Raw genomic sequence first — 19,800 nt, forward strand, 5'->3', positions numbered from 1 at the left:
ATATATCATTACGTTCATTGATGATCTATCTCGCAAGATGTGGGTGTACTTGCTAAAAAGGAAGAATGAGGCACTCCTGGTGTTTAAAACATTCAAAAATCTGGTGGAAAGGCAGAGTGGAAGGGCTCTCAAGGTCTTAAGAACATACGGAGGAGGAGAGTATACCTCAAAAGATTTTCAGGATTTTTGTGATGAAGCTGGGATTGAGCATGAGATCACACCTCCATACACACCCCAACACAACGGTGTTGCCGAGAGAAGGAATAGGACTATCATGAACATGGTTAGGTGCATGTTAAAGAGTAAGAACCTACCAAAGGAATTATGGGGAGAGGTAGCTTTAACAACATCTTATGTGCTGAAACGATTTCGGATGGAGAATAGCAATCCTGCAGTCACACCTACAGAAGCTGGATTGAAACTGGAATCCGCACCAGATGAAGAATCTGTTAATGCTACAGATCACAGGAGAATGGTTGGGAGTTTGAGATATTTGTGCAATTCCAGACCAAATTTTAGCTTTAGTGTTGGGTTAATAAGTAGACATATTCAAGATCCAAAGGAGTCACACATGTGTGCTGCCAAGAGGATTCTAAGGTACCTGCAAGGGACGATGGGCAGTGGGATTCTGTTCCCACATGGAAAAGCTGATTCAGAATTGGAGTTAGTGGGATATTCTGATTCAGATTGGTGTGGTGATAGGAGTGATAGGAAGAGCACTGCAGGGTACATCTTTTTTCTTGGGGGAGCTCCAATCTCATGGAACTCAACTAAGGAACCCGTGGTGGCTTTGTCTTCCTGTGAGGCTGAGTATGTTGCAGCTTCTGAAGCTTGCTGTCAAGCAGTGTGGCTGGAAACATTCCTGAAAGAATTGAAGGTGGAACTCTCAAGCAAAACTAGGTTGATGGTAGATAACAAATCTGCGATTGATTTGGCAAAGCACCCTGCATCGCACGGGAGGAGCAAGCATATTGAAACACGATTCCATTTCATACATGATCAAGTATGCAATGGAAAACTCAAGGTTGAGCATTGTACATCTGAGTTGCAGCTAGCAGACCTATTCACAAAAGCCTTTAGAACAGAGAGGCTTTGTTGGCTAAAGGATGCAATTGGCATTGTCAATATTAAAGCCAGTTTGACTTAAGGAGGAGTGTTAGGTAGTTAAGTCAAATACGTATCAGCCTTGTTAGTTAATAAAAAACAACTATCAGTTTTTTCTGTTGTATTCTGTTTCTCTGTATAATGTGCGGCTATATAAAGCACTGTAGTCCATGTGTATGTGATACAATTCATTCTTGAATATACTTTCATCTCTTTGAATCCTACTGTGTATTCTCTCTGTTGCGTAAAAGTTAACACTGATTAATATTAGAAGGAAAGAAATAAAAAAAAGGTGTTGCGTATTAAGACATCTCGTGTAAAATTATTTTAATAGTACATCATACATTTAAAAAAAATAAACATTGAATGATTTTTTATTTTTAACGTAATAAATACCTTTGATATTGTTTTTATTCTTAACCTTTTTATCATGTATCAATGGATACGTATTAAAAGAAAGTTCTTATTACAATATAATTTCGTTTTCTTTTAAGATTCCCTTCCAAGTTGTAATCCAAGCTTTATAATATGTTTAATTATTTTAAAACCATATTATAAAGTCATAAAGAAATGTGTAAATTGACATGCACAGTGTAACGCTCCAAATTTTAATAGTAATAAATTTTTAATCCAATTTTACCAACTAAAGTTTTATCATTTCAATACTATATGCAATATTCTCCACTAAAGATTAATACTCCAAATTCTATTACAACAATTAAAATTCAAATACGAGTTTAAGTTTTATATCGAAATGAAAACTTGTTCCAAATTTAAAAGATCAAACACATGCTTAATATTTATATTATTAATATTTGAGATATTATATAGATATAAACCTTATATAAATGGAGAAATCCAGGCCTGTTAATTGAAGGTTGGACCAAAGTATTCACAGATAAATAGCCTTATTTAAAATTACTTTTAATTAAGATAAGCTTTTTAGAAAATTTCAATATTATATTATAAAATATATTGTCTGGATAGAAAATTAAAAAAACTGAAATTTTAAAAATTTATTAGAATAATTTAATTACTTAAAATCATGAAAGTTCAAATTGTATTAAATAAATTAAATGTCTAATAAGTTCTTTTATTTCTTTGATCTATATTTTTTATTTTATTATTTTTAAGATTTTGTTTGGTTTAGAATATTGTCACTTCGACCTCAACCAACACATCATTGAGTTGATCTTGATAGAGATCATGTCGAATCTAAATATATTTTAGGTTCAATCATTTTAGATGTTTCCATTTTTGTAGCGAAATTTCAAGTAGGTCCCCTTTTTATTTGACTCAATTGAGTCCCTATTTTTGAAAATTCGTTGCAATCAGTTCCTTTCCGTTAGTTGTCCAGTAAGGGTGTTAATTATGTGTCACGTGTCAGCACGTGGTTTTTTTTAATTTTTTTTTAAATTTGTTTAAAATTTTTTAAATGTTTTTAAATTTTTTTTAAAATTTTTAATTTTTTTTTTATAATTTAAAAAAAATTAAAATTGTCACGTGTCAATCTGACATTGTGCCACATGGCAGAGACAGTGTGATGTGGCAGTGTCACGTGTCACTATTGGATGTCAAAAGTCTCAATGTAGTTCCTGTATTTGTTATTTTGTTTCAATTTGGTCCCAATTTTTTTAAAACTGAATTAATTTCATCCTTATATCAAATTTAATTTTTATATAAATTTACAATGGTATTTTTATTATAATTGATATTTTTAACAAAATTAAGTTTATTTAAATGTATATTTTGCACTGAATTTTATTTAAATATTGTTTCAAATATTTATATATCAATAATTTATAGACAAATGTTAGAATTGTTATAAAAAAATTAAAAATTAAAAAAAATTAAAAAAAAATCAAAAAAATCACGTGTTGACACGTGGCACATAATTAACATCGTTAATGGACAACTAACGGAAAGGAACTGATTGCAACGAATTCTCAAAAATAGGGACTCAATTGAGTAAAATAAAAATGGAGATACCTACTTGAGATTTTGCCACAAAAATGAGGACCTCTGGAATGATTTAACCTATTTTTTATAATAAAACTATATTTTTAGTCAATATAAGTTGCAGTTTTTCTGTCAATGTAAATGAGTTATTTTTCGATTAATACTGTTGGAATATTTTTTTTATCGAGTTATATTAAATTTAGTTTGAATCTACATTAGTTAGGAGTAGCCAATGCAAGTAATGTCATCTACATTAGTTACAGAGTTTTTTTTTTGTCAATGTCACTTGTGTTATGTATTATTATTTTTTTATCTAAAGTCATTACAATGTTGATAAGAAAAATTTTCCATCCACCGTGATTAAAATTATTTTTCATTAATGTCACTCAAGAAAGCTTTTCAGCCAACATTGGTTAAAATGTTAGCAAAAAAGAAATAATATTAACCAATATTATTCAAAGATAACTTAACATATGACAACCAAAATAATTGTGGTAGATGTCAATTAAAAAAATCTTAATGTAAATTAATAAAAAAAATTGATTGCATTAAATAAAAAAATATGAATAAATTTTGACTGAAAAATAAGTTCAACTAACATCGATTAAAAAAATCACTAAGTAATATTTTTGAATTATTAAATACTAAAATAATTATTTTTATATTTTCCAATGATTAAAATACTGAACCTAAATAAAAAAATTAAATTTGTGAAATTATGTTCACCAAAGTCAAGGATATGAACCACAGTTTGAATAATATGTAGAGAAACTTGTCCAGCATAATGTGATGAAGGAAATTGAGATGCTTTATTGATTGGTAAAAGTTCTCTGTTAATGAGATTTTGAAATCCATTTAAATATTTAATCCAAACTTATTAACTACTTTCTAACGGGAATGATTTCTCACTGGATGAGATCCAAATCCTTTCACATAATTTATCACTATAATTAATTTTAGTATGAAATGTTAGCTTGATAAAATAGATAATGGAGATAATTTCAGGTGACTTTCACAATAGCAATGGTACAAGAAATATAGCTAAAATACTAAATAACGAGTCTTCTCTTAAAAGAATAAATATTTCAAGTAAATAAAATATTTTAATAATTATTCAACAAATTTACAAAATAACATGTCAATATTTAATAGATAAAAAATAAAACAAAAATCACTACATAAAATATATTTTCTTTTGCACTTCATTCATGTGGTTTTAAGTCTGGAGATCTCTAATGAAATAACTAAGGAATCATGCTATAAATAAAACAGCTAAAGAAATTTGATTGAATGCTTTCATTTAGCTTGAGATCACGAATCAATTCTAACTAAATGTACTACTACTTCTAACCTAATTTCATTGAACATCGATTAGGCAGCAAAAAAGAACAATCTTTTGCTACAAACAAAACATCTTAAAGAATCACCTCCTATCCAATGATTGTATTGACAAGGAGATGTTAATTTAAGACTCAAATTTTATAGAAAACTTACATGATGAAAGTTTTTAAAATTAAAATTTGAATCTTATACAAGATCTTTTCCAGGCGTCAAAGTAGCAGTTGCTTCAAAATTTCAATTCTTTCAGACTTGGTATTTTGGATTTATAACACTGTTGAACGCGCTTTATGATACCTTTCGAGAAAGGTTCTTCATGCCATAACCAACACACTTAAGAAAAACTGACTGTGAGTTCGGCTCTGGTTTGATGATGAACTTCAAATTTAGAAAATCCCTTATGTTTCTAAGAGTTTCAACGCCGTGCTGGGAAAGTTTTCCAACGCGAACCTTTGAAACATCTTGAGGGCATAGTGCACAAAGAAGAAATAGCAAGCCCTATAAACCAAAACAATAAAAAAAAATTAGGGGAATCCAAAATTCCACAAACGGAATTAAACTTCATCATATACACGAGTCCTACTAACACACATGCAAGACAATAAAATTGAACTAGTAGCTAGCTACGTATTCTAGCACCATAACATTTGAGTCAGCACACTTCCTGGGAGACTGCATTCCTGTTGCATTTTCTTTACTTTTTTTAGGTTCCATATCTTTTTCTCTCTATTGTAGGAGTCTACTTCTATATTGTATCTATTACCAGTATCTATCACTTCATATAAAAACATTAAAAGGGCAGAAAGAAAGTGCCGATATACTAACCTGATGTGTTGAATCTACCACTCCACTTTGAGCTATCTCACCGAGTAAAGCATTGGCAGTCCCCACACCGATATCCTCTGGAGGCATCAGGTCTCTTTTTGCGTCATCTGCAAGACTAGAAGTATCATCATCCCTCGCATGAGAAACAGCAGTGTCTGCAGAGATGAAGCAACCAGAAGTAGTTTCCGCAACAAGCGAAATCCCATAGCCAGGAGAACTGCACCAGCGAATGACCAACAAAAGGAGTTACAATACTATGACTTTCACTATTACTACCAAATATATTTCCAAAATTAAAATTCAATATTCAACAAATTCCACTGAGTGGAAGGAATCATACTTTCCAGCCTGAGGACCTGATCTGTGATCAGAGAAAATGTGCACATCAGAAACCAGTGGATTGACTATTCCACGGGTTGCTTTAATCATGCTATTTTCAAACTGAACAGACACTCTTGTTGAAAAGGTAGTTCCTCTAATTTTTTTCACAAAACCTTCATCAATCCAACTAACAGCCTGCCAAGAAGAAAACATAAGATGATAACAACAAAGTTTAAATAAACGAAATCATCAAAAGAATCAGAAACTTACAGATAGACTCTGAACAACAGGAAGTGATAAAATAACTTCGCCACCACCATTGGGAGGTAATCCACGACTCTCTATTTTAAGCTCCAAGCCTTCAGAGGGAACTCCAAAGCGCTTCAATATGGGTAAAGCAGTAGACTTGAAGGTATCAACCGATGGATCCTTAGAATCATTTGTAATTCCTGATAAACAATGTTCAAAACAGTTATAATTTCAACCATTCAAATATCTTGTAAAAGGTCCTTCAGAGATAGGTTTCAAAGTACAATCTAATTATTATAACTACTATACCTTTGAGCCTAATGGTGAGGGGCTGTTTTGCAAACAAACACAACACAATAAGTGGCTCCAGAAAATAGCCAATGGAGCGCGAGAGGCCACAATCGTGCGCACGGTGTTGCCTGCCACCGATAATAGTTCCAGGTTTGTACTTTAATTTGGTACCTGTTCAATCCAAATAAAATGAATAAGCAATCCTCTGATGGTGGTGGTAGTTGTGTTACTGCAACTAAACCTGATTGAAAAATAAATAAAAAAATGAAATTAAAAAAAATACCAGTTTCGTTGATTTCTACATGGCAATCATCGCAGACAGTTTCAAAGAGACGGAGAAGTGAAATCTCATGATTGCGGAGACCTGGCCAAGTCTCATCAGCACGAATGTCTTCGATGAGAATGGGAGTTGAAGAGAGAGTAGCGAGAAGAAGGCGTTGCCGGAAGCTCTGGCTTCCCAGCAACCTCTTGTACGCCGTTTTCCCCATTCTATGCAAACACCTACGTAGTTGAAGCTGCAGATTTTGATGCCCCCGGAATGAATGCAGAACGGAGAAAGAAGTCAATAAACCCTACATAGAGGGACTCACCCCTGTGTTTGTCGGAGAGATTTGAGCTTTGATTGTATAACTTAAACCCAGGCCCTAATAAATATTGGCACCCTGTTGGTATTAAAAAAAAAAAACATAAAATGAAGCAGACCATTTTCTTTCTCCACCCCCTTAGTTTTCATGTGAACCATAACATAAATGAAGTCGTTTTTAAGCTTTTGCCATTAGATCATAACAGTGTATCAGAAGTTTTAGGACTGTTTTATTCAGCATTAACTCTTATTGAATAAAAAAACACGTAAATTTCAATACAAAACAAGATGGATCCGCATACTATTCGTGCTTTAAGTCCTAGAGACTATTGTGTGCCAGAATATTAAATATGAGGTCAGATAAAGTCTTTAAAAATGTACATGGCAGTAGATAAGCATAATTTGATTGAACATGAGGGAAACACTTGACTTAAAAGCAACAAACATGTAGTTTATCTTCACAGCAATTATTGGAAGACAGAGTTGCACAGGATGCATAATCATATCATTCAAGTAGCATCAGGATGCATAATCATATCATTCAAGTAGCATCAGGATGCAACTTCTATTCATCCATTACTAATATCAGTTGGTTTGTGACGCGCTAAATTTGTAATCTTAGTTTTAAAGGGAGGAAGTGGGACAACTAGAACCAATCAGATAAGGATGACCTGTGTCATTTCTCTGGAAAATACAGAAAATGAATTCCTTGTGTAAGTAGTTTTACTTTAGGAAAAATTGGCTGCTTGAGTCATTGAGTGGTTAATGATTATTAACACTACTCTTTGTAAACTGTTAACTTTAAGTGTAATTTGTTTTTCCTAAATTGCAAATTTTAAACCAGAAATGTATGCTTTGCAAATTTTATGAAATTTTAAACAGAGCTACAAACTACTGCCACACGGCATATGAGATGTAACACAGTTGATATTAATCCATTTAACAAAAATTTACGGAAGACTTCTAACTTGTTAAATAAAATAAATAAATAAATAGCAAATCCTGTCTGTTACTTGTGATCAAGATAGAACATATCCAACTAAAATAAACTCACCCATGTAAAAAATGTATCTTTATAATACAAAGATCTCAAACTCGAACTGACAAATTTGCATTCATAATTCCAAATTTTCACTGTGCAAAATGTGTTTCTGATATTTGAAGGGACTGCCATTCTCTGGCAAGTACCAACTTTCTAAACTAGCATCTTAATCAGCTGGTAATGTCAAGCAAGTTCATGTCAGCCCCCGAGATGGGAGTTTCTAAAGGTGAAACGAAGCATACCTTATAACAGCAACAACCTTCCCAACACGCAGTGGCCTGGTTTCGATCTTAATCTCCGACGAACCCTACCACACCCACCAGCGCAATAGTGACACCAACGTGCAATCTTACCTTTGGTTGGCCTCTGAAATAGCGAAGAGGGTTTAGGGTTTATCTCGAAATTTTAAAATAGAGGAGAGGGTATAGTGCGTTGAAATTAGGTTCACATTATTTTGACATGAATATAATTTGATTGAAAATATGGATTTTTTTTTTAATTTTTAAAATTTATATAACTAAAAATTAAAATATTAAAATATGGAAGGTAAATAAAATTAAAATACTCTTTTAATTTTCTAATTATTATAAATAAAGATAATAATATTTTAACTCACTTTTAATTTACTGCTCCTATCATTTTTAATCATTTTTTTTGATTTTTTTTATATGATAATTTAAGAATGTTTGAAATCATGGATTAAATATAAATTTAAAAAACATTGATTAAAATATTATCATCCTATTAAAAATTCAATCAAATCTTTACTTTTTATTTATTTTAATTTAGTCATTTATTATAAAATGATCCAATTAAGCCATTTTTGATAAATTGAGATTAGATTTTTGTTAAAATTAATATATCAACTCAAGTCACCTAATAAATCCAAATATTTAAATTAATTTTATTTTATAAGTAAAATAATTTGACTTATAAATTATAAAAAAATTTAACGTCAATTTTTTTAAAAAAATAACCTAATTAAATCATTTTAAAGAATTAACGAATTGAATTTTTCATAAAAATTATTAAAAAGAAAATTTAACCTAAAAAATAAACAGATTTAACTAAATGGATCTTTAATAGACCAAACCAGTGCAAAAAAAGTATCACATTGGGCCAACAAGATTTTTTGTCCAGCCCTCGGTCGGTGAATTCCAAAGTTTCTTACACTTAGACCTCGTCCAAAAACAAGTTATTGTTTATTACTTTTTGTACTCTTACGCTTACTAACTGCACTCACATAATATTTGGAAAAGATTCAAATATCTTTCATTATTGTATCACACCACCCCACGACTGTTTGCGCTTCCATTATCAGCACTGCAGCAGAAGAACAAAAATATAAAGAAAACACTATACAGGAAAAAGAAGAGAGAAAAATGTAGAAAAATAATTATTCCGGAAAGCTTGTTGGGAACGTATTTTATATGTTTCAAAAAAAAGTTATTTTCAGAATACATTTTATGTGTAAATATTCCGGAAAACTCATTTCAGAAGGTATTTTATGAGTTTCAAACTTTTTTTTCTTCTAAATTTCCATTTTGAAAAATTTATTTCACAACATATTTCATATGTTTCGTAAATCGTTCTGAAAATGTTGCTCTAGAAATTGTTTCAAAAATTTTGTTCCAAACACATTGCGTTGGAAATTTTGGAAGATTTGTTCTAGAAAGTTTTTAGAATATGTAATCTGAATTAGAAGGTAAAATTATGATTTTAAAAGAGATAATAATATTTTTACTTACTTTTTTTTTATTCATTTTTAATTTATTATTTTAATTACTCTTAAATTATCACGTCATACCATTAAAATAAATCAAAATAGATAATTAAAAAATAATAAAAATGATGAGTTAAAAATTAGAAAAAAAAATAAGTTAAAATATTATTATACTTTAATGGAATGCGCGGAAAAATTATAGAAGTGCAAAAAGTAAAAGCCCAATTTGTCGAGGTTGCGTGAAGACCACTAAACAAATATAAGGTTGTGCTTCTCAGACAATCAACAACCCTCTTATATCCCACAGTTCCTATGAACATCTATCCTCTAAAACAATTGAGAATCGTATAAGTTATATGATTGCTTAGAAATTACATCTTCTATGGAGAATATGTTTTAACTCCATTTCGATGGAGAACAATTGAAAATCTATAGGTATCTTAGTTGTTACATCTTCCTTTCTTTCGTCATATATCGTTGATCGTTGGTGTAAGTATGCAAAATTGTTTTTATCTTTGTAGATGATCTTTGTGTTTTCTCATCCACCTCCTCCTAAGTTACTTGAACTTTCTCCTTTCTTTTCCTAGATATGATGGTTGATAGGATTTTAAATAAAATCCTAAATCTTAAAGACAAACAAATATATTTTTTAATGATATTCTAGTAAATGAATTAGTTTTTGACATTGTAAATAACTAAAGTATAAATAAAAAATATAAAAATATGGATGTTGTAAAATTTTTATAATAAAGAAAACAATGTTTAAAATATGTACTAAAATAAGAGGCACTTAAAATAAAATAAAATACAATGTCATTAAATGATGATGTTATAGATCTGTGTCATGAAAGATGTATTCGTATTTTATAATAAGAGGTTGGAAGTCTACATACTAGGAATCAGGCTCGCATTATGTAAGGAAATAGAATAAAGGGATTATTGTACAGAGATGGACCACTCTGTCAAATGATCATCAAAATTAAAATACAATTTTCAAATAATTTTTGTTTAAGAAAATAAGAGAGAGTAGGAGGCATAAACCGCACACGTGTGTCATGTGACACCTGCTTCCTCTCTTGGCTGCCACCGTATTTTTGAGTCTAACAATTTGTGATAATCAAATCATAAACTACGTCGCATTCTGTATTATTAGATTTCAATTTTCCACTCGGTTCATTTTTAAAAACCATCGTCTTTCTTCTTTCCTTAAAATTAATTCCAAAACATTATAAACATTTTTTCTTCTCATGTAGAGAAGGTACTAATTTATATATATACTGTCGTACTATCTTGGTAAAATAGGTTGGAGTAAATTATTATCAGAGGGGGTGTAATTTATATACAATGGGTAAATGTAGATAAAATAAAAATTTAAGTTGTTCTAAATGTATAAGTTAGAGTTTAATCATAGTTTTAGTAAGTAAAAAGTTCTATATTATTTATGAGTTAAAGTATGTGATGCACGGATATGATACTATCGGATATGACACGTATCCGACACGTCAATATGTTTATTGTGAAAATAATATAATACAATACGTGATGTATGAATATTGAGAAGGTGTACAATAATTCTTAAAAATATAATAAATATATGATATATATATATATATATATATATATATATATATATATATATATATATATATATATATTTGTCATTGTAAAAGTACAGTTATAAGAAAACTATCAAATAATTATCAATTTTAGTAACAAAAAATATGTCAGAGACCAATTTAGAGACAAATTATTTTGGTAGCCAAAACCTTGGTAACTAATGTTAGTAACCAATTTAGAAATCAATTCATAATAAAAAACTATTTTAATTATCAATTTAGAGACCAATTATAATGTTTTGGAATTGTTTTAGTTGTCAATAAATTTTAATTTTTAAATTGGTCACTATATAATGACTAATTATTTTTGTCATTAAAATTGATCATTATTTATAAATTTTCTTGTACTACATTACGACCTTATAAATCAGATACTTCTGATACTTCACTGATAAGTATCGATAAAGTATCGGACAGGAACCATGACCCAAATTAAAGTATCGGTGCATCATAGGTTGAAGTTAATGATTATATATATATTAATTTAGTCAAAAAATGTAAAGATAAAAGTGAGACAAAAGATGTTTTAATACAAATAATATTTTATATATAGTTATTATTTAATAATGTTATTTTAGTGAATTTTAAAGAAAGTTCAAAATAAAATATGAAAAAGGGAGTTTCAAAAACAAACACCCAAATTTCTTAACGTTTGATTAGGAGGCTTATTCTAATATGTTTAAACATCTAACATTATTTTAGAGTGAAAGTAACGGATTATTTATATACGTTTGTCTCTCTTAATTACTAATATGTCTTTTTACGGCAAAACTGTGATAGAGAGATGATACTTCAAAACAAACAATAAAGATAGTAATATTTTAACAAAAATGCCATCAAAATAGCTATTTAATTATTTATTTTATAATAATATTAATTTTTTTATTATATAATATTAGAGATGGCAAATAAACCCGTCCCCGTGGGTATTGCCCGAACCCGTCCCCGTTTTGACGGGGAATCCCCGCATTGACTGGGTATGGGTATGGGTATGGGGAATCCCCAACTTTTTCAGTTGGGTATGGGGATGGGTATGGGGATGTACATATACCCGCCATAATACCCGTCCCCGCCATATCTCCATTCTCGTTTAAATTATTAAAATATTTACAATTAATCAAGTAACTCATATATATATATATATATATATATATATATATATATATATATATTTTTTTTTTTTTCTTTTTTCTTTTAATTATTTCATTTGTCATGAAACTCATTCTCATCTCCAATATATTTTTTATCTTATCATAACCTTTATGTAATTATGTTAAAATGATGTATGTTAATAAAAAAAATATTATGCCTCACATTTGAATATTTATATTATTTTTAATATTTTTATTTATTATAAATTTTCCTTTCACATGAGAATGTTTATACTCTCAATTTAAGGTAATATAAAAAAATTCTTTACTTATTATTATTATTATTATTATTAATTTTTGTTTAATTTGAAAAACTCTTTTGTTTCATTAAAATAATTTTCGTTATTTTTCAACCATTAAGTATATATGTTGATATTTGAAAAGTTTTCTTAGTTCTCTAAGATATTTTTCGTCTTATCATACCTTAGTTATATATTTGATTTCCTTTGTGTGATTTTTTTCGATAGTCTATCAAATTATTTCTAAAACACACATTTGCTAGTTTTTTAATATTTTTATTTATTGTTTTTATTTTTATCATGTAGAATAATATTTCGATATATTCTATCTAATTATTTTTTATTTTATAACTCATTATTAATCATAATGTAATTTTTTCACTTTAAATTCTGTTTGAAGTGGTTAAAATTATATATATATATATATATATATATATATATATATATATAATGATATTTAGGAATAGTATATGATAATTCACTACAAGAAAAACATGAAATGGTGACTGATTTAGTCAGTAACCCATATCAGTCACTATTTTTCGTCATTGGTGGTAGTAGTTGATTTATTATCTGAATCAATGACTAAATTAGTGACTAATTCAATGATTAAATCGATACTTGATTTAGTGACCAATTTAATTACTAATTTATTTGTAATTTAATGACAAATTTTTTGGTCACTAATGATATTTCTATTTAATTTTAACTACTTCAAACGTAATTTAATAATTAGTTCTCTAAGGTATTTTTCATTTTATCATACCTTAATTATACATTTGATTTCCTTTGTGCGATTTCTTTCGATAGTCTCTCAAATTATTTCTAAACCACACATTTGTTAGTTTTTTAATATTTTTATTTATTGTTTATTTTCATCATGTAGAATAATATTTTGATATATTCTATCTAATTATTTGTTATTTTATAACTCACTATTAATCATACTGTAATTTTTTTCACTTTAATTGTACAAATAATTTTTATTTACTACAATATAAAAATTTAATGTAATTGCTATGAATATTTTGTTGTCACTATCCAACATATATTGAAGTTCAAAAGATACAAAATCTATGTCAAAATTTTATTATTATGTTTATTATTTGTTCTTTGTGTCATTTTGATCAAGTGATGTATTATAACTTTTATTAGTGTATAAAAAAGAGATTTATTATAATTTAAAAAATTGAAGTAAACAAACATTTAAAATATATTTTAATTTGAATATTTGTTTTCCTTTTATTATTATGTTTATTATTTGTTATTTGTGTCATTTTGATCCAGTGATATATTATAACTTTTATTAGTGTATAAAAAAGAGATTCATTAGAATTTAAAAAATTAAGTAAACAAACATTTAAAATATATTTTAATTTGAATATTTGTTTTCCTTTTATATTTTTTTGAAATATTTTTTAATTTTATCAACTAAGTTCATCAATGTTGTAGTTTGCAAATTTAATAAATGTTTTGGTTCACATGAAATTTTATTTGGTATTCTAATATAAAATGTAAACAATTATAATTTATTTTAAGGTATTTGACATCGAAGAAAATCCTCCTAATATTGAATATTTCATAATATTATGTTTTCTTTACCGTAATTTTTTTTCTTTTATAAAAATTAATATTGAAGTAGTTAGAACACGAGTCGAGTATGGGTACGAGATTATACCCGTTACCCGGTGGGAATGGGGATGGGATGGGAAAAAAGTTTGATACCCGTTGGACTTGGGTATGAGGATGATGATGAATTTTTTATGCGAGGATGGGTATGGGATAGCGAAACCTGTCCCGCTCCGCCCCGTTGCCATCCCTATATAATATTGAAAGGTAAATACTTTATAATATAAAGAAGAAAAGAGAGTTGATATAAAGACATAATAGAGGTATTAAAATTATTTCTCCATTAATACATAATTAATCTGGTGGCTGCTACTTTACTTCACCTACCACATTTTTTTTTTCTTCTTAATCTTCCTTTTTTTAGTTTCATTTAAATTAAAAAAAAAAAAAAAAGTGGAAGGGGAAGTGACGAGGAAAGGTATCACCGCCTAGAACTCACGCTGTTCCTGTTTTATAACTGCCCTCTCTTTCTCTTCTCTGTTTCTCTTTGACCCAATTCACCTTTCTCTCTCTTCCCACCATTTTGGACACTCCGTCCTAACCCTTTTCTGTAACAACAAAAAAATGCGGAATTTCACTTTCTTCGAACGAGTTTCTAGAGCTTTCCGTGACCATGGTTCCAACTTCAAGCTTCTCCTTCTCTGCACCACCGTTAGGTACCATCAACTTCTAACTTCCCTTAATACTTCACTTTCTTCTTTTCCATTTCCTTTTCACTTATTTTATTTTCATTTCTATGTCGCTGAGTCTTGGAAGTCAGATCTGTATTGCAATATAAAACAACATTTGAAGGCAAAAATATCTTCAAAATTATTTTCCGATCCTCTGCTTCCAACTTTGTTCCGTAGTCAACTTGCAACTTAATTTGAATATATAGGTCTTACATGAATTCATAAATCTATGAAGGCTAATTATGCACAATCGTAGAATTGGCACACATATATTCTACAATTTAATTATATATACCCGGTTTAGGAGACATGCATAATGCATTCTGATATGCTAAGATCAAAGTTGTTAACTGTGACGAGAAACTATTGCATTATCAGTATTATGATGTAATAATCTTCTCATTCAATTGAACATGCAAACTTTTTCTTGTCAATTGAAAATCTTGATTTAACATGCGGTAATTTAGGGCCGTGGTCTGAATTCAATAATAATTTCTGAATTTTGACACATTCGGTTAGAGACGCTGCTAAAATAATTATCATATAATAAAATTAATAATGTTACTAGAAAGATTATAATTTAGAGACAGTTGCAATAGAATGGATTTTAGTAAAATGTTTACAAATAGCACTGCATATTTGTGTGATGTGTGAAGAGGAGAACGGTTTGGTTGATGCAGTGGTGGAGGGGTTCTGGCTTACGCAGAGGCTGTAGGGGCATCTGAAGCGGCGGTGCCGGAGAAGAAAAAGGTGGTGGTGCTGGGAACAGGGTGGGCTGGCACGAGTTTCTTGAAGAATCTGAACAATCCCAGATATGAGGTTCATGTGGTCTCGCCTCGCAATTACTTTGCATTCACTCCTTTGCTGCCCAGTGTTACCTGCGGCACCGTGGAAGCCCGTAGCATTGTCGAACCTGTCCGCAATATTTTTCGGAAGGTGATCATCACATCAAACACACTTGCTCCCTGTTTCGTAATATTCATTTTCGGAGTTGTTATTTTTGTCATCTAATTGCTGATTAGTTTTTAAGGATACTTACGAATAGTTTGTAGTTGTCCTGTCAGTTTGATTTCATAACATAGCTCCTCTTTTTCTCTTAATATTTTTTCTGTCAATTAAAAATAGAAAGTTTATCTTAAAGTTGTTATTACATTTAAATACATGAATAATTATTAGATTAAAAAAATGTTTTTGATTTATTGACCTATGTACTTGTAATAATTTCGAGCCATTTAGCTGTTAATCATAAATTGTTGGATTGGTCCATCTTATGTTGTGTGTGCAATAAGTACTATGGAAACTATGTGGGAGCGCCCATGCATCCACTGTGTTATGTTTTCCGTGAAACAGAGGTTTGTTCTCATGTCATGATGCTTCAGGTCTAATGTGACCGAAGTTTGCCTTTCCTGTTGAAAGGGAATTCCTGTTTTATTTAAGAATGGGTTTATCTGCATCACATTTATGAGATTGCACCGCTTAGTGAATGAAAGGATATATTGGTGTGAAAACGAAATGCTACTCACTCCTAGGAGATACATATTCTGATAATTAGATTGCCAGAATAGAAAATGGCTTAATTCCTTGTTATCTATCCTCCACGCAGAAAATGGTGGACGTTCAATTCAGTGAAGCAGAATGTCTTAAGATTGACGCAGCAAACAGGAAGGTATACTGCCGGTCTAATATAAGTAATAACGAGAAAGAAGAGTTTGTGGTGGACTATGACTACCTAATCATAGCGGTCGGAGCAAATGTCAACACATTTAATACTCCGGGGGTGACTGAGAATTGCCATTTCTTGAAGGTAAATTATTTATCACATCATTATTGTGCATCATATTATCATGTATTTTGGTGTAGTTTTTTTCACTAAAAGGAAGAAAAGTTCTGAGGAGACGGGGCAAATCCAATGATGTCTTAGGTGTGATGGATATAACGCAGATAACATGTTTGTGGCTTTTTGTTATCTTATGTTATGGACAGTGTGTATATTGTGCAGGAAGTTGAAGATGCGCAGAAGATTAGAAGAACCGTTATTGACTGCTTCGAGAGAGCAAGTTTGCCAAGTGTAAGTGAGGAAGAAAAGAAGAGAATTCTTCACTTTGCTATTGTTGGAGGTGGTCCAACTGGAGTTGAGTTTGCAGCCTCACTACATGATTTTGTCACTGAGGATTTGGTCAAGTTATATCCTGGGATAAAAGATTTAGTTAAAATTACGCTTCTGGAGGCTGGAGATCATATTTTGAGCATGTAAGCGTCAAATTTTCATTACACATCTCCTTATTCATAACTCTGTTTACTGATGCTTTACTGTCCCTTATTTGTGTTTATAAGTAGCCCAGTATTAGATTCAATCATCGATTTTACATATGTACATATGCTGGTGTTTGGTTTTGGGTTTCTGTTGTTTAAAATAGAGCTTACTATGAGCATATACATTTTCATTCTTGATCTCTTTTTCAGGTTTGACAAAAGAATCACTACTTTTGCTGAAGATAAGTTTCGAAGAGATGGTATTGATGTCAAAACAGGATCCATGGTTGTGAAGGTTTCTGATAAAGAAATTTCTACTAAGGAAATGAAAAATGGAGGAGAAATTACCACAATTCCATATGGAATGGCTGTCTGGTCAACTGGTATCGGCACTCGTCCATTTATAAAAGATTTTATGTCACAAATTGGTCAGGTATGTCATTGGGAAATTTTCCATTTTAGTTGTTCTGATTCAATACTCAGAAATCATGTTTCTCGGTTAGTTTTATTTATTTTTCACCAAATAAATCTTTCATTCATTTATTATTTACGTGAAATTGATTATCCTGAACAGACTAATAGACGGGCCATAGCTACTGATGAGTGGTTGAGAGTTGAATCAACCAGCAATGTGTATGCACTTGGTGACTGTGCTACAATAAACCAGCGAAAAGTCATGGTATATTCTCCATCCTTCATTTAATTAATATTGAACATTGTTACTACTGCATGTTTTCAGCTGTGTGCAACACGGCTATATTCCATTCTTACAGAGAATTGTTCGTATCCATACTGTAAAGTCTGTAACATTACAACAACTGAATTTGTTTTTTTAGTTTGTTCATTGTCTTCCATTAGAGTAATATATTTATTTAGTTTTGATGAAATAGTAAAATATTTATCATGTTGTTTATACACTTATTTATCACACATCTTGGTTAATAATTCTACTTGCCTTGCCAAGCTAACTGGATGTTGCATTAAGCTAAACATATCGACAATCTGGGACCGTATGATGTGTGAGCATTGGAATTTCAGATGATATCTTTTTTTTTCCTGTTGTTGATCAATATTCTGGGTTTTGGCATTTTAGGAAGATATTGCGGCAATATTTAAGAAGGCTGACAAGGACAATTCAGGAACTCTTACTGTCAAGGAATTTCAGGAGGTATTGGATGACATCTGTGAGAGATACCCTCAGGTGGGGCTATATCTAAAGAGTAACCATATGCACGACCTTGCTGATTTGTTGAAAGAGTCCAAGGGAGATGTTGAAAAAGAATCTATTGAACTGAATATCGAAGAACTCAAAACCGCACTCTCTAAAGTGGATTCTCAGATGAAATTTCTTCCTGCTACAGCGCAGGTGCATGTCATGTTATCTGCAAGTTGTATTCTATTTTCTGTTTATGTTTCTTTAATGATATGACTTCAAGTTTCTTAAACCGCATATCAGGTCGCATCTCAGCAAGGCACCTACCTGGCCCAGTGCTTTAATCGGATGGAAGAGTGTGAAAAAAATCCAGAGGGTCCCATCAGATTCAGGGGAGAAGGGCGCCATCGCTTCAAACCCTTTAGGTAACATGATCATATTAATTTAATAGCTTCAGTTTTATTTTATGGGCTCTTTACCTTGACATGATGATGAAATGATGAATATGATTCAAGGTTTTTCATTGGTTGGTCCTTGTTTTCCTCATTATTACTACGTGGTTGATTGTTCCTCAAGGTACAAGCATTTAGGTCAATTCGCTCCTCTAGGAGGAGAGCAAACCGCTGCACAGCTTCCCGGTGATTGGGTTTCAATTGGACACAGCAGTCAATGGCTGTGGTATTCCGTTTATGCAAGGTAGTGAGTTCTCCTTTTGCTTAATATTATATTGTATTCTTAAAAACTAAAACTGAAAAGACTCATAATGCATTCGGATTATAAAGTTAATAAAGCTTCATCCAATGTTTTGACAGCAAGCAAGTAAGCTGGCGCACAAGAGCGTTAGTAGTATCAGACTGGACAAGACGCTTTATTTTTGGGAGGGATTCAAGTCAAATATGAAAGAGTTTCAATATTTTGCAGAAGTGTGGCTGTGATAATAATGCAGAGCTCGTCAATCTTCAGTTGAAATCTATATACGGATTCTTTTTCCAACTTCTCTAATTCTTTGAATAACACAAACAGACACCCAAGGGGAATGTCCCAGATGGGATTTGTTATCATGCTTTCTCCAGATTCCACTTTATATATGAATTTTTTACACTTTCTTCCACTTTAGTTGTTGGAATTGCGGCATTTGCGAATCTGAGTTTGCAGATTCATTTCAGAGATTCTGGCTTTTCACGCCTAATCATTTGAGTTATATTGGTTAATTATTTTAATATGAAGTTTTTTCAATTTCTGATCGAGGACATAGTCGTATTTAAGCAGGCTATAAAAAAGAATAGCTTAGTAACCCATAAATCTCACTGGTTTTAATAATCTGGGATTTTCTCAACAGTAGCTTAGTGACACTTAATTGTGTAAATTGTCCATTAAGTTCTCTCTCTCTCTCTCTCTCTCTCTCTCTCTCTCTCTCTCTCTCTCTATATATATATATATATATATATATATATATATATATATATATATATATATATTTACACACACGTACACGTATTTGGTTATTCTAAAATTATTTCAAGTTTTAGTTTCCCAAAATTATCAATCAAATTCTGTTAGAAGTTGAAATAAATAGATTTTAAGAAAATGAGAAAAGATTCAAGTGTCAATTTGTGGTGTATTTTTATTGTCAAGTTTTTTTATTTGATTATT

The 19,800-nt window shown here is 30.5% G+C and overlaps 2 protein-coding genes across 6 annotated transcripts; one reads left to right on the forward strand and one right to left on the reverse strand.

The window, feature by feature from the left end:
• Positions 1-4,336: 4,336 nt before the first annotated feature.
• Positions 4,337-8,143, reverse strand: LOC114175696 (putative RNA 3'-terminal phosphate cyclase-like protein). 5 transcript variants are annotated; one of them, XM_028060482.2, is made up of 8 exons: positions 7,955-8,143; positions 6,678-6,731; positions 6,371-6,588; positions 6,106-6,258; positions 5,818-5,996; positions 5,567-5,742; positions 5,227-5,443; positions 4,337-4,899 (listed from the first exon to the last, which is right to left on the reverse strand). In XM_028060482.2, exons 3-8 carry the CDS (start codon positions 6,573-6,575, stop codon positions 4,690-4,692), a joined length of 1,140 nt encoding a protein of 379 aa, XP_027916283.1. In that variant the 5' UTR covers positions 6,576-6,588; positions 6,678-6,731; positions 7,955-8,143; the 3' UTR covers positions 4,337-4,689. The 5 variants fall into 5 exon arrangements, with proteins under 5 accessions (XP_027916283.1, XP_027916281.1, XP_027916280.1 ...); XM_028060480.2 differs by having other exon boundaries at positions 6,678-6,749; XM_028060479.2 differs by having other exon boundaries at positions 6,371-6,731.
• Positions 8,144-14,479: 6,336 nt separating this feature from the next.
• On the forward strand, positions 14,480-19,367 carry NDB3 (NAD(P)H dehydrogenase B3). The gene is made up of 10 exons (XM_028065088.2): positions 14,480-14,726; positions 15,422-15,677; positions 16,345-16,545; positions 16,741-16,991; positions 17,205-17,427; positions 17,569-17,673; positions 18,088-18,360; positions 18,451-18,572; positions 18,724-18,843; positions 18,960-19,367. The coding sequence occupies exons 1-10, from the start codon at positions 14,635-14,637 to the stop codon at positions 19,045-19,047; spliced, it is 1,731 nt and encodes a 576-aa protein (XP_027920889.1). The 5' UTR covers positions 14,480-14,634; the 3' UTR covers positions 19,048-19,367.
• The last annotated feature ends 433 nt before the right edge of the window (positions 19,368-19,800 follow it).

Source organism: Vigna unguiculata, chromosome 3 (genome assembly GCF_037176805.1).
Source record: "Vigna unguiculata cultivar grain cowpea cultivar isolate G323 ecotype 2 chromosome 3, ASM3717680v1, whole genome shotgun sequence".
Taxonomy (NCBI): Eukaryota; Viridiplantae; Streptophyta; class Magnoliopsida; order Fabales; family Fabaceae; genus Vigna; species Vigna unguiculata.

Coding starts and splice junctions, on each gene's coding strand:
- LOC114175696 (XM_028060482.2), bottom strand. CDS start 6,575: ATGGGGAAAACGGCGTACAAGAGGTTGCTGGGAAGCCAGAGCTTCCGG. Junction 5,997..6,105: donor CCTCACCATTAGGCTCAAAG/GTATAGTAGTTA, acceptor ATTGTTTATCAG/GAATTACAAATGATTCTAAG. Junction 5,444..5,566: donor TCAGGTCCTCAGGCTGGAAA/GTATGATTCCTT, acceptor TCGCTGGTGCAG/TTCTCCTGGCTATGGGATTT.
- NDB3 (XM_028065088.2), top strand. CDS start 14,635: ATGCGGAATTTCACTTTCTTCGAACGAGTTTCTAGAGCTTTCCGTGAC. Junction 16,546..16,740: donor AGAATTGCCATTTCTTGAAG/GTAAATTATTTA, acceptor TATATTGTGCAG/GAAGTTGAAGATGCGCAGAA. Junction 17,428..17,568: donor TTATGTCACAAATTGGTCAG/GTATGTCATTGG, acceptor TATCCTGAACAG/ACTAATAGACGGGCCATAGC.